At 45.1% G+C, this 13,431-nt stretch overlaps 1 protein-coding gene across 3 annotated transcripts in view; it reads left to right on the top strand.

Moving 5' to 3' along the window:
• The window catches only part of SLC30A10 (solute carrier family 30 member 10), a 40,028-nt gene that overhangs the window by 14,684 nt on the left and 11,913 nt on the right, over positions 1 to 13,431 (top strand). Inside the window, exons 1-2 of one of the 3 annotated variants that reach the window (NM_001192180.1) lie at positions 7,404 to 8,046; positions 8,625 to 8,702. In NM_001192180.1, the coding sequence (NP_001179109.1) occupies positions 7,404 to 8,046; positions 8,625 to 8,702 (721 nt within the window). Of the gene's footprint in view, positions 1 to 7,403; positions 8,047 to 8,586; positions 8,703 to 13,431 lie in introns of those variants that run through there. The other 2 variants (XM_059875317.1, XM_059875318.1) reach the window with 2 other exon arrangements.

Genomic DNA, 13,431 nt, shown 5'->3' with positions numbered 1-13,431 from the left:
AGTTGGCTTAAAGCTCAACATTCAGAAAACGAAGATCATGGCATCCGGTCCCATCACTTCATGGGAAATAGATGGGGAAACAGTGGAAACAGTGTCAGACTTTATTTTTCAGGGCTCCAAAATCACTGCAGATGGTGACTGCAGCCATGAAATTAAAAGACGCTTACTCCTTGGAAGGAAAGTTATGACCAACCTAGATAGCATATTCAAAAGCAGAGACATTACTTTGCCAACAAAGGTTCGTCTAGTCAAGGCTATGGTTTTTCCTGTGGTAATGTATGGATGTGAGAGTTGGGCTGTGAAGAAGGCTGAGCGCTGAAGAATTGATGCTTTTGAACTGTGGTGTTGGAGAAGACTCTTGAGAGTCCCTTGGACTGCAAGGAGATCCAACCAGTCCATTCTGAAGGATATCAGCCCTGGGATTTCTTTGGAAGGAATGATGCTAAAGCTGAAACTCCAGTACTTTGGCCACCTCATGTGAAGAGTTGACTCATTGGAAAAGACTCTGATGTTGGGAGGGATTGGGGGCAAGAGGAGAAGGGGACGACAGAGGATGAGATGGCTGGATGGTATCACTGACTCGATGGACATGAGTCTGAGTGAACTCCGGGAGTTGGTGATGGACAGGGAGGCCTGGGGTGCTGGGGTTCATGGGGTCGCAAAGAGTCGGACACAACTGAGTGACTGATCTGATCTGAGCACATCAAGTCCTGTACCCGTAGATGATGAACTTTAAAAAAAGTTCTTTCATTTGTTTAGAACAAAAGAAGTGTTAAGAATGATCAAATTAGTATAATGTGGGGGCAAAGTGTAAAAGTACACTGAAGAGTTTGATGCCTAGATAGTATTTCTGTTTTATCATTTACAGATTGTGTGATTTTAGGCGATTTATTGGGTTGGCTAATAAATTATTGTGTTTTACCATAAGATGTTACAAAAATCTTAAAATCTTTAGGGCTTTATGTTCCTGACTTACAAAGTAAATGCAGACATGTATTTGCATAAAATATTCCTTATTTTATTGTGCTTCGATTAATTGTGCTTGGAAGACAGATACTGTGTATTTTACAAATCAAAGGTTTGTGGCGACCCTGCATTAAAGGAAGTCTATTGGTGCCATTTTTCCAAGGGCATTTGCTCACTTTTTGTCTTTGTGTCACATTATGGAAAGTCTCAAGGTGTTTCAAATTTTTTCATAACTATTGTATTTGTTTTGGTGATCTGTGATCAATGATCTTTACGTTACGACCATGACTCAGTAAAGGCTCAGGTGATGATTATAATTTTTTAAGCAATAAAGTATTTTTAATCAAGTATGTACATTGTATGTACATTTTTTTTAGACATAATGCTATTGCAAACTTTACAGACCACAGTACAGTTTGAACATAACTTTTAAATGCACTGGGAAACCCGAAGCTCCTGTGATTCACTTTATGTGATATTCACTTCATTGAGGTGGTCTGGAACCAAATCTGCAGTATCTCTGAAGTCTGCCTGTACTTATTTTATGGGGCTCTTATGAAAATGAAGTGAAGAAGTGAAAGTGAAGTCATTCAGTTGTGTCTGACTCTTTGCGACTCCACAGACTGTAGCCTACCATAGACTGTAGCCTACAGGCTTCTCCATCCATGGGATTTTCCAGGCAAGAGTACCGGAGTGGGTTGTCATTTCCTTCTCCAAAGATGAAGTGAGATAATGACTATAAAGTGCTCAGCACAGGGTTGGGCAGAGAATCAGAACTCAATGAACAAAACTACTGAAACCTCATAATTTATAATAACTGTAAGATACAGTCTGAATTTTTGGCAATTAACTTAGATTATATATAACCTATATACATATAGATGTTTTTGTATATATACACAGACACCAACTAGTATATGTATGCGTGAGTGCATGCATGCTAAGTCACTTCAGTCATGTCTGACTCTTTGTGACCCATGGACTGTAGCCCGCCAAGCTCCTCTGTCCATGGAATTCTCCAGGCAAGAATACTGGAGTGAATTGGTGCCTTCTTCCAGGCGACCTTCCTGACCCACGGATTGAACCTACATCTCTGGCATCTCCTGCATTGGCAGGCAGGTTCTTTACCACTAGCTTCACCTGGGAAGCCTCTTACATATGTATACATGCAGACAACTATGAAATGGTTGAATAGCATCACTGACTCAATGGAAGTGAGTTTGAGCAAACTCCAGGAGCTAGTGAAGGACAGGGAATCCTGGAGTGCTGCAGTCCATGGGGTTGCAAGGAGTTGTACATGACTTAGTGACTAAACAACAACACAACTATATACATGTACACACAACTATATGTGTATATATACAAATACATATGTGTATATATATGTAGTTATGGTTATTTAGTCAAAACATTTTCCTAAATGCTTTTGGTTGATACCCTTAGCCTTTAGCCTTTCTTCAAGTCAGGAACTAGGCCCTGGGCAGGGCACTACAGCTCCAACCTATGCTTACTTGGTCGCTGGCTTTCAGGTTCCATCGATTGCCCTCTGGGGCAATGACATAATTCTTCTTATCTGCCTTCGGTTAGGGGAATGACTGGGCAACAGGCACAAGTGAGATAGTCCTGCTGCTCTAAGGTTTTTCTTGTAGTTGTGAATGGCAGAGAAGTGCAGTCAGTGAGGTCTGTGTTAGCAATGTCAAGTTATCTCCAAAAGGCCTCTTTCTTTTGTGGTGACTGCTTGGCTTGCTCTCATAGATTACATGTCTCAGGGGACTCATAGTCTGCACTACTTGGGCATCACTCTTCTCAAATTAGAGTCTGCCTCAGTTAGTAATTCTGTTACATGTGCTGTATTACCAATACCTATGCAAATATACTCTCAATTCTCATATGCTCATATTCTCATGTGAGAATATGCTCAAAATTCTCCAAGCCAGGCTTCAATAGTATGTGAACTATGAACTTCCAGATGTTCAAGCTAGATTTAGGAAAGGCAGAGGAATAAGAGATCAAATTGCCAACATCCACTGGATCATTTAAAAGGCAAGAGAGTTCCAGAGAAACATCTATTTCTGCTTTATTGACTATGCCAAAGCCTTTGACTATGTGGATCACAACAAACTGTGGAAAGTTCTTAAAGAGATGAGAATACCAGACCACCTGACCTGCCTCCTGAGAAATCTGTACTCAGGTCAAGAAGCAGCAGTTAGAACTGGACATGGAACAACAGACTGGTTCCAAATCGGGAAAGGAGTACATCAAGGCTGTATATTGTCACCCTGCTTATTTAACTTATATGCAGAGTTCAGTTCAGTTCAGTCACTCAGTCATGTCCGACTCTTTGCAACCCCATGAACTGCAGCACACCAGGCCTCCCTGTCCATCACCAACTCCCGGAGTTCACACAAACTCATGTCCATCGAGTCAGTGATGCCATCCAGCCATCTCATCCTCTGTCGTCCCCTTTTCCTCCTGACCCCATTCCCTCCCAGCATCAGAGTCTTTTCCAATGGGTCAACTCTTCGCATGAGGAGAGTTGACCCATTGGAGTCCAAAGTATTGGAGTTTCAGCTTTAGCATCATTACTTCCAAAGAACACCCAGGACTGATCTCCTTTAGAATGGACTGGTTGGATCTCCTTGCAGTCCAAGGGACTCTCAAGAGTCTTCTCCAACACCACAGTTCAAAAGCATCAATTCTTCGGCGCTCAGCTTTCTTCACAGTCCACCTCTCACATCCATACATTACCACAGGAAAAACCATAGCCTTGACTAGACGAACCTTTGTTGGCAAAGTAATGTCTCTGCTTTTGAATATGCTATCTAGGTTGGTCATAACTTTCCTTCAAGGAGTAAGCGTCTTTTAATTTCATGGCTGCAGTCACCATCTGCAGTGATTTTGGAGCCCTGAAAAATAAAGTCTGACACTGTTTCCACTGTTTCCCCATCTATTTGCCATGAAATGATGGGACCAGATGCTATGATCTTAGTTTTCTGAATTCTGAACTTTAAGCCAACTTTTTCACTCTCCTCTTTCACTTTCATCAAGAGGCTTTTGAGTTCCTCTTCACTTTCTGCCATAAGGGTGGTGTCATCTGCCTATCTGAGGTTATTGATATTTCTCCCAGCAATCTTGATTCCAGATTGTGCTTCTTCCAGCCCAGAATTTCTTATGATGTATTCTGCATATAAATTAAATAAGCAGGGTGACAATATACAGCCTTGACATACTCCTTTTCCTATTTGGAATCAGTCTGTTCTTCCATGTCCAGTTCTAACTGTTGCTTCCTGACCTGCATATAGGTTTCTCAAGAGGCAGGTCAGGTGGTCTGGTATTCCCATCTCTTTCAGAATTTTCCACAGTTTATTGTGATCCACACAGTCAAAGGCTTTGGCATAGTCAATAAAGCAGAAATAGATATTTTTCTGGAACTCTCTTGCTTTTTCCATGATCCAGCAGATGTTGGCAATTTGATCTCTGATTCCTCTGCCTTTTCTAAAACCAGCTTGAACATCTGGAAGTTCATGGTTCATGTATTGCTGAAGCTTGGCTTGGAGAATACGTCATGGGAAATGCGGGCTGGATGAAACACAAGCTGGAATCAAGATTGTTGGGAAAAATATCAATAACCTCAGATGTGCAAATGACATGACCCTTATGGCAGAAAGCAAAGAAGACCTTAAAAGCCTCTTGATGAAAGTGAAAGAAGAGAGTGAAAAAGTTGGCTTAAAACTCAACATTCAAAAAACTAAGATCATGGTATCAGGTTCCATCACTTCACGGGGAATATGTGGAAATATGGTGAAACAATGGAAACAGTGACAGGCTTTATTTTGGGGGGCTCCAAGATCACTGCAAATGGTGACTGCAGCCATGAAATTAAAAGATAGAAGAAAAACTTGCTTGCTTGGAAGGAAAGCTATGATACACCTAGATTAAAAAGCATATTAAAAAGCAGAGACATTACTTTGCTGACAAAGGTCTGTCTAGTCAAAGCTATGATTTTTCCAGTAGTCATGTATGGATGTGACAGTTGGACTATAAAGAAAGCTGAGCACCGAAGAACTAATGCTTTTGAATTGTGTTGTTGGACAAGACTTTTGAGAGTCCGTTGGACAGCAAGGAGATCAAACCAGTCAGTCTTAAGAGAAATCAGTCCTGAGCATTCATTGGAAGGATTGATGGTGAAGCTGAAATGCCAATACTTTGGCCACCTGATGCGAAGAACTGACTCATTGGAAATGACCCTGATGCTGGGCAAGATTGAAGGCAGGAGGAGAAGGGGACAACATAGGATAAGATGGTTGGATGGCATCACCGACTTGATGGACAGGCGTTTGAGCAAGCTCTGGGAGTTGGTGATGGACAGGGAAGCCTGGTGTACTGCAGTCCATGGGGTCGCAAAGAGTCAGAGAGGACTGAGCAACCAAACGAAACTGAACTGAGTGTGGCCCTCTGGATTACTTCACTCTTCCCTCCTCTTGCCTAGTTTCTTTTTCCTCACTCCATACCTTCTATTTCTTCCTGTCTGCTTTTTTAAATTTTTTTAATCAGCAGCTAACATTTATTGACTGCTTGCTATTATAATCTGTTACAATATCACTGTTATAGTCACTTTATGCCTACTAACCCATTCAATCCTCATAACCCTGTGAGAATACACTGTTATTATTCCCTCTTTACAGTAGTTAAAACTGGCCTGGACAATTAAAGAACTTGTGTGAGGCCACTCAGCTTCAAAACTTTCATTGGCCTGTATCTCCTTACTGCTTTTACGTTCTTGATCATTTTAATATTAATTTTTAGAGAAGACTTTGAAAGATCAATTTCCTCAGTTCTCAGTGTACTGATATTTTCCTGGAAGTGGGAAAGGAATGCATAATAGTCTCCCCGAATTTAGAATTTCAAGGCTCACCTGATATTAGGTGGAATGCTCAGATTCAGGAGGTTTTTGCATGCATTTTAAGGCCCCTCAGGGACCATTAAAAGACAAGATCATGATTTACAAGGCTAAGACAATGGGAATTAGGATTAGAATGTTCCGTGAATGGATTCTGTGGCTTTTTTGGAGTGAGACATTTTTATTCATTTCCAAGCCCAAACCAGATGTGTGTGTGCGCATGTGTGTGTGTGTGTGTGTGTGTGTTTGTGTGTGTGTTTATCAATGGTTAAAGTTCAGGAGTTGGGTAATGGGGGAGGGAGAAGAGCGATCATCTGACTTCACCCTCAGATCTTTTTCAGAATGAGACAAAAGTATAACACTGAAACAAACCAATAAAGGAAACCTGCAAGGGTTCCCCTCACCCCACTCCCTGAACTGACTAGGAGCAAACACCCTTTTTCCAGGACGCCTATCCTTGGTTTCTCCCTGAGAAACCCTCTTCTGGGCTTCTTCACTTGGACTACAGCCTGTTCTCAACAGAAGATCTCTATTTGGGATGTCTTCATGTAGGTCAGTCACTGAACTCTTGAGTATCAGGTCATGTTGGGAGGGACCCACCGGGGTGAAGAGATACTCTCTTCAACTGAGAACGAGACAAGTACACAGAGGGGGCCGACCCTGGCTTCTTTGGTGGCCCAGGGACCTGCACCTACTGCAAAGAAACTGCCTTTCTGAGCGCTGGGTGGGAGGCGGGACGCACAGTCCAATCTGCCCTCTCCCCCAGGGCTGCCTGCGGCTTATCTCCGGAAGGCCGCCTTGTGAGCCAAGATCCTCAAAGGAAGATGCTGGGCCATGAAGGGGTGACAGCAGCGACAACGTGCCCTTTAAGAAGGCTGTGAACAAGAAGAGTGGAATAAAATAGCTCTACTACGGTGGTAGTGGAGTGGGAGCCCCGAGTCAGCTCAGACTTCAGAAATGCAAGGCAGGAAGCACGGGAAGGGCAGTGGGGAACAGGTCAGTGCTCCCGGGTTAGTGGGGAATGAATTGGTGTCTGGGCACGTATGCGAAGGTGCTCACGTCCACCACTGCGAACACACCCCACAGCAGTCAAGGTCCTTATCCCTGAGTCAACAGTCACGGCCCGGGTGACCCGAGGGGCTTCAGAAGCGGGTCGTCGGGTGAACCCCACCGCTGCTTAGGGGGTGTCTGTGACGAGTGCCGTGCAGGCACGCCCCCTCTTTTGGGCAGCCCCCCTCTCTGCCCACTTCCGTTCTTAGGAGCACAGACACTGGCCGGTGGCCACGTGCCAAGTGAGGCCGAGCAGCGAGGGAGGGGCAGCGGCCGGGGAGGCGGCGGAAGGTCCCGCCCGGCCCCTCCTTTAGACTCTGGACGTGCGAGGACTGGGACCGCCGGCCTCCGCCTCCGCCTTATAAGAAGCCCCGGGCGCCGGCCGGCAGGGCGGCCCGGGAGGCGGGGACCGGGGCACCGCGGAGTGCAGGACGTCGCGCCCCACCTGTGGCGGCGGAGGCGGCGCGGGGCGTCCGGCCGGGCCGGGATGGGCCGCTACTCCGGCAAGACGTGCCGCCTGCTCTTCATGCTCGTGCTCACCGTCGCCTTCTTCGTGGCGGAGCTGGTGTCGGGCTACCTGGGCAACTCCATCGCGCTTCTGTCTGACTCCTTCAACATGCTCTCGGACCTGATCTCGCTGTGCGTGGGGCTGAGCGCCGGCTACATCGCCCGGCGCCCCCGCGGGGGGCTGGGCGCCACCTACGGCTACGCCCGCGCCGAGGTGGTGGGCGCGCTCAGCAACGCAGTCTTCCTCACCGCGCTTTGCTTCACCATCTTCGTGGAGGCCGTGCTGCGCTTGGCCCGGCCCGAGCGCATTGATGACCCCGAACTGGTGCTCATCGTGGGCGCCCTGGGGCTGGCGGTCAACGTGGTGGGGCTGCTCATCTTCCAGGACTGCGCCGCCTGGTTCGCCTGCTGTGGCCGCCGCCGCCGACTGCAGCAGCAGCAGCATCCGCAGCCCGCGGCCGGGGTCGGCAGCCGCGGCGCTTTCGGGGATCCCCAAGGCGCCGAATGTGGCTGGCACGCCGGCGCCCTGCCCACCCCCGGCCGCGACTCGGCCGTGACCCTCCGCGCGTCCTCGGTGGACAGGAAGGATGAGAAGGGGGCCACCGTGTTCTCAAACGTAGCAGGTGCCTTTCGGTTGCATCCTCTGGCCCGCGTTGCCCTTCCCTCCTCCCGCGCGGTCCCTTCCTCCTCGCCCTCTTTTATACCTGCCTGCTTAAAAGTAATCGATTTCCACTGCAGGCCGGCTTTAGGTCTCTGCCGCTAACTGAACATATTCCTACAATTTCTCTTTTTCCTCCTGGATCCTTGGGCCCCTCTTTCCCCCTCCCTCTTGTATAGGAGTCTCCTTGTATAAGAGTATTGATTTCCTTGGAGATCAGTTATTATTATTGGGCAACAGATAGCACCCCTCCCCCTCCATTGTAGCTATCTGCACCTTGTTTGCCCTCTCCCCCTTTGCGCATCCTTCAGTCTTCTTGCGAGTTAAAGGTTTGGGGGGGATGAGGGTGGGTTCCCATGTCCGCCCCCCCTTTTTTGTAAATCACAAGGCTCATTTCAAGGCCAAAATTGGACTGCGTGTTTGGAGAGGCGGGAATCTGGGAAGGTAGTAGGATTTGAAAATAACAAAACTGTGTTTTGAGTCCATTGGTTCTTTTTGCTTGTAGAACTTATACACAACACGAGGTTTCTTCTTTGAATGCAGGTGATTCCCTGAACACCCAGAATGAGCCAGAAGAGACGATGAAAAAGGAGAAAAAGTCCGAAGCCCTGAATATCAGAGGTAGGATTGACTTGGGGTTAAGTTGAAATCCTTTTAAGTGTTACATATGGACTGCGCTGAACTCTTCATTTGTTTGCCTTTTCATAGGTGTGTTAGAAAGTTGGCCGGTTACATGTAGAGACTATGACCTTAGTCTCTTGCCTAATGGTGGCATCGATTCTCGATTCTCGGGAGACAGAGTTGCTAATGATTTATCCTTGTTCTACTTAGGCTCATGCTCATGCTGCCTGCTCCAGGGCCCCCCAGATCTCTGGCTTGCTACTGCTCCATTTTGCCCACCCATGGATATTGTGAACATAAAGCGCAGCCTGTTTGAATTGAGTATCATTTTGATAAAGCTTGGAAGAGAGTAGGTGGGATCTATCCGAGGTCATGCCCCAAGTGAACTTGCTCAGTGACCCTCATTGCTTCACTTATTTTGGCCAGAAATATGCTCCTGTGATGGGTCTGTCTGTTGGTTCACTTGAATCTCCACCTCCATGTCCAAAGTGGGGGTTCGGGGAGACAGAAGGAAGGCACATCACTAGCATCTCTCCTACTGTGAGCTCAAGGTCAGACTCAGGGTGAAGGTCAGCACTGAGATTTCAAAAGTTTTCTCACTGGACACTAACATGGTATACTATATCTCCCCTCTCCAACTTCTTGAGTACAGGTTTTTCTTCAGAGAGATTCAGGAAGGGTCAATCCCCAAACTGATGGAGAATTTCAGCAAAGAGTGAAAGAGAAAGTGTTAGTCAATCAATTGTGTTCGACTCTTGGCAACTCATGGATTGTAGCCCACCGGGCTCCTCTGTCCATGGGATTCTCCAGGCAAGAACACTGGAGTGGGTTGCCATCCCCTTCTCCAGGAGATCTTCCCAACCCAGGGATCAAACCTGAGTCTCCTGCATTACAGGCAGTTTCTTTATAGTGAGTTACCAGGAAAGCCAGAACAAAGATTATGCAGCCCTTTATCTTTAATTGATTTGAGGAAGGTGGAAGTGGGGCTTAGAGGTAAATATTACAAAGAAAAACAAGTAATACAGAAGATATCTTCAGTTCTGAGAATCTCACATCTGTTTTATAAAGTGATATCCAGAATGAATCCAGAGAGAAAAGCAAAAAAGAACAACAGCAACACATGAGCTCCTAAACATTTCTAAATGAATTTGTTTAAAAAAAGTTAACTGCAATAGGGGAATTTCTAAAAAGTGTGGTGGTGACACTTTTTGAAAAGAGAATCTATGATGAAAACTCATAATCCTTTAATTTATCCTTTTTTTTAAGGTTCAGTTTATATATATATATATATATATATATATATATATATATAAAATTTAGTGAATTTTAAAAATGGAGTTCACCATCATAGCATTTTACCATTTCAAAGCACATTCTGTTTTTATTCTTTTTTAATTGAGATATAGTTGGCATATAACATTAGTTTCAGGTATATAATATAATGATTCGATCTTTGTATAATATTGTGAAGTGATCACCAGTGTATAAATATTAACAGATTAATAGCAGTGCATGCTTAATGTCCATTGTCATACATAGTAAGTTTTTGTTTTCTCTTGATGAGAAATTTTAAGATATACTCTCTTAGCAACTGTCAAATATGGGTTACAGTATTATGAATTATAATCACCGTGATGTACATTGCATCTCTAGGGCTTATTTATCTTATAATAAGCTTGTACCTTTTGACTCCATCTACCCATTTTGCACCCACCGCTCCCTGCCACCACCTCTGTCAACCACCAATCTGTTCTCTGTATCTGTGAGCTTGTTTTTTAACTTTTTTAAGATGCCACATATGTGAGCTTGTTGGTTACTCATCCTCATCTTATGTTACTGAGAAAGAGAACAGGTAGGTGGAAAGGAGCAAAGAATGAAGAGTAGGTCCCAGTAGATATTGTGACCTCGTTTGGGAAACATACGTAAGGGAAAACTGGATGATCCTGCTCATTTTCGCTCCACAGCTATTGGAACTCCTGGGTAGAAAAACATCAGTGGTGAAGTGCCTTGCCGTACCTAGCTGAGCCCTGCGGTCCACAGGGGCTGACAAAATGCACTGGTAGCTCCCATAGAGGTAAAGAATTCAGAGGCAAAAAGATTGGGGTTGGGCTCAAGCTGCCTGGGTTTGGGTCTGGGCTCTGCCACTTAAGAACCAGATGACTTGAGGCAACTTTTGAACCTGTCTCAGCCTCCCAACCCCTCATCTTTAAAATGAGGATAGCAGTAGTACCCATTTCATGGGGTTGTTGTTTAAGGGGGTCTGGGAGGTCTGAGACATCTGGGAGCTAACATTTTTATGGAGGGCACACTTGCTCTTAGGCACCATTCATGAATAGGTCACTTAGCATTCAGAACAACCTGAAGAGCGGGATTCTATTGTGCTTCAGGTGGTGAGTGGAATTGCTGGGTCCCAACCTAAGCTGCTTCAGGGACAGGTGAGCTCAGTGCCTGGCTGTGTTAACAGGAGCCTGTCTGTATTTCAGGCCAAGGGGCAAGCTGGCCTTACCTTGAATCCTGTGTCCTCATTCAGGGAAAGACCACAGCATGTTACAGCTGGAAAGGCCTTGGGGAAATTAGACTCCAAGGCCTTCACTTTATAGATGAGCAAAAGGGACCAGAGATTCTGGTGACTTCTTAAGTCACCCCAGCTAACAGTGGAGGCAGGGCTGGGATCTTGGGCTTCCGTTTCTGGCTCTTTCTGTCATCTTGCACTGCCTCTGGACTCCATCAGGATGGCTGGCTTCTCCAGTGTCCACAGTCCACTGAATGGTTACATTTCTGACATTTTAGTCACTGCTTTAGAAAGCAAGACTGTCCTTCCCAGACACTCAGGGGAACAAACAGCTGATGTGAAGTCTTGTGAACAAAAACCATTTCTCTTTTTTTAACTTAAAAATTTTACTCAAGTATAATATACATACTCAGAAGTACATATATCATAAATATGCAATCAGTGGATTTTAGTGAACTGAACACTTCCATGTACAACACCCAGATCAAGAAATAGAAGATACCATCACCCCAGGGCTCCCCCCCCTCCACCCGCCCCGCATGCTCCTGTCTAGTCACTAGCCACCCTCCCAGGTCACCACTATTCTGACTTGTAACAGCATGGATTCATTGTACTTGCGTTTGTACTTTATATGAATGGAATCTTATAGTTGGTACAATTTTTGCCCAGCTTCTTCTACTCAACATTACATTGAGGAGATTCATCCATATTGTTGAAGGTTGTCCTAGATCATTCATTTTCATTATAATGTTCCACTGTGTGAATATTCCACCTTGTAGTTATCCATTCTTGGTTAATGGACATTTAGGTAACTTTCTGGTTTTGATTTCTGAGAATAGCATGGCAAAAGCCATTTCTTGATTTTCTTATTTCCATGGAATAAAAAATGCCTTCTAAAAAACACACCCCATCTTCTGCTGCAAAGCACAGCAGAAGCACATTTCTTTAAAATTCTCATCAGAGAAACAAGTGCCCTTTGTTGTGGTTGATTTTATTTATTAGGCTCAAACATGATCCATTAAGAAAAACTGCAACAGGGTATCAGAAAGACAATTAACCCTTTTTATTTCAGTATAAATATAAATGGGTGAATAACAATCTTGACATCTTTTGAAAAGAAATCTCCTGGGATGAAGTATTTCTTTTATTTTCTTTTTAATTGGAGTATAATTGCTTTACAATGTTGTGTTGACTTCTGCTGTACAACGTGAAACAGCTGTTATGTATACATATATCCCCTCTCTCTTGAGGAGGTGTTTCTTTTTAATTCTTGTGGGTTTTTTTTTTTAACCCATTAAGAAAGATCTCCCATCCTTCCTTAGCACTTGATAATGTCCAGTGCTAAGGTACTATGTTTCCAGTTATTCAATAAATTCAGTACCACTGATACATGCTGGGACACACATTAACTTATATCAAGTTTCCAGGCTATATGCCAGTGTTTTGGTTTTGTTTTTATCTTAAGACAGCAAGCCAGGACTAAGGGTCCTCGCTTTTGCAGAGCTACCTGTGAGCACCGTGACTAATCAGGTGACTGGGTGTCTCCTGGTGGCAATCTTTGCCTCTCAGACAGTACTTACTGCCTGATCTATCTTTCTGAATCACAGATGAGGTCTCAGCAGAATCTGCTCTGAAACCTTCATTGCATCCAGAATGAGGCCCTGACACTGCAGACATTCAAGGACTTGCTGTTCTAGTGCCAATGCTCCTTTCTAGACATTTCTGTCCTTCTGTTCACTCATTTACTGCCTCACCCTTACCCTTTAACAGTCTCCCTGACTTCCCCACTGTTACCGACTGGGGTTCTTGGCCTCCTTAATCAATAAAAATTGACTAGAGGCCAGACAAGAAAGTCAAGGGTGCTCAGCAACTGCAGGCACTCCGATAATCTACTGTTGTTTAGTTGCTCAGTCATGTCTGACTCTTGCGACCCCACAGCTATAGTCTGCCAGGCCCCTCTGTCCATGGAATTTTCCAGGCGACAATACTGGAGTGGGTTGCCATTTCCTCCTCCAGGGGATCTTCTGGACCCAGGAATCGAACCCACCCCTCCTGAGTTTTTGGGGTTGCGGGTGAGTGAGAACAAGTAACAGTTTAGCTGTTTCCCTATATGGGGTGAAGGTGGGGGTCAGCCGGGATTGGGTTGGAGAATTGGCTTACTTAGGTGGTTTGCCCACCCCTTTGGTAGTGACGTGTGCGTGGAGGGCATTCTCAGTC

This window comes from Bos taurus, chromosome 16 (assembly GCF_002263795.3).
Source record: "Bos taurus isolate L1 Dominette 01449 registration number 42190680 breed Hereford chromosome 16, ARS-UCD2.0, whole genome shotgun sequence".
Taxonomy (NCBI): Eukaryota; Metazoa; Chordata; class Mammalia; order Artiodactyla; family Bovidae; genus Bos; species Bos taurus.
Note: the sequence above shows the minus strand (reverse complement) of the source record. Positions and strands in the feature narration are given on the sequence as shown.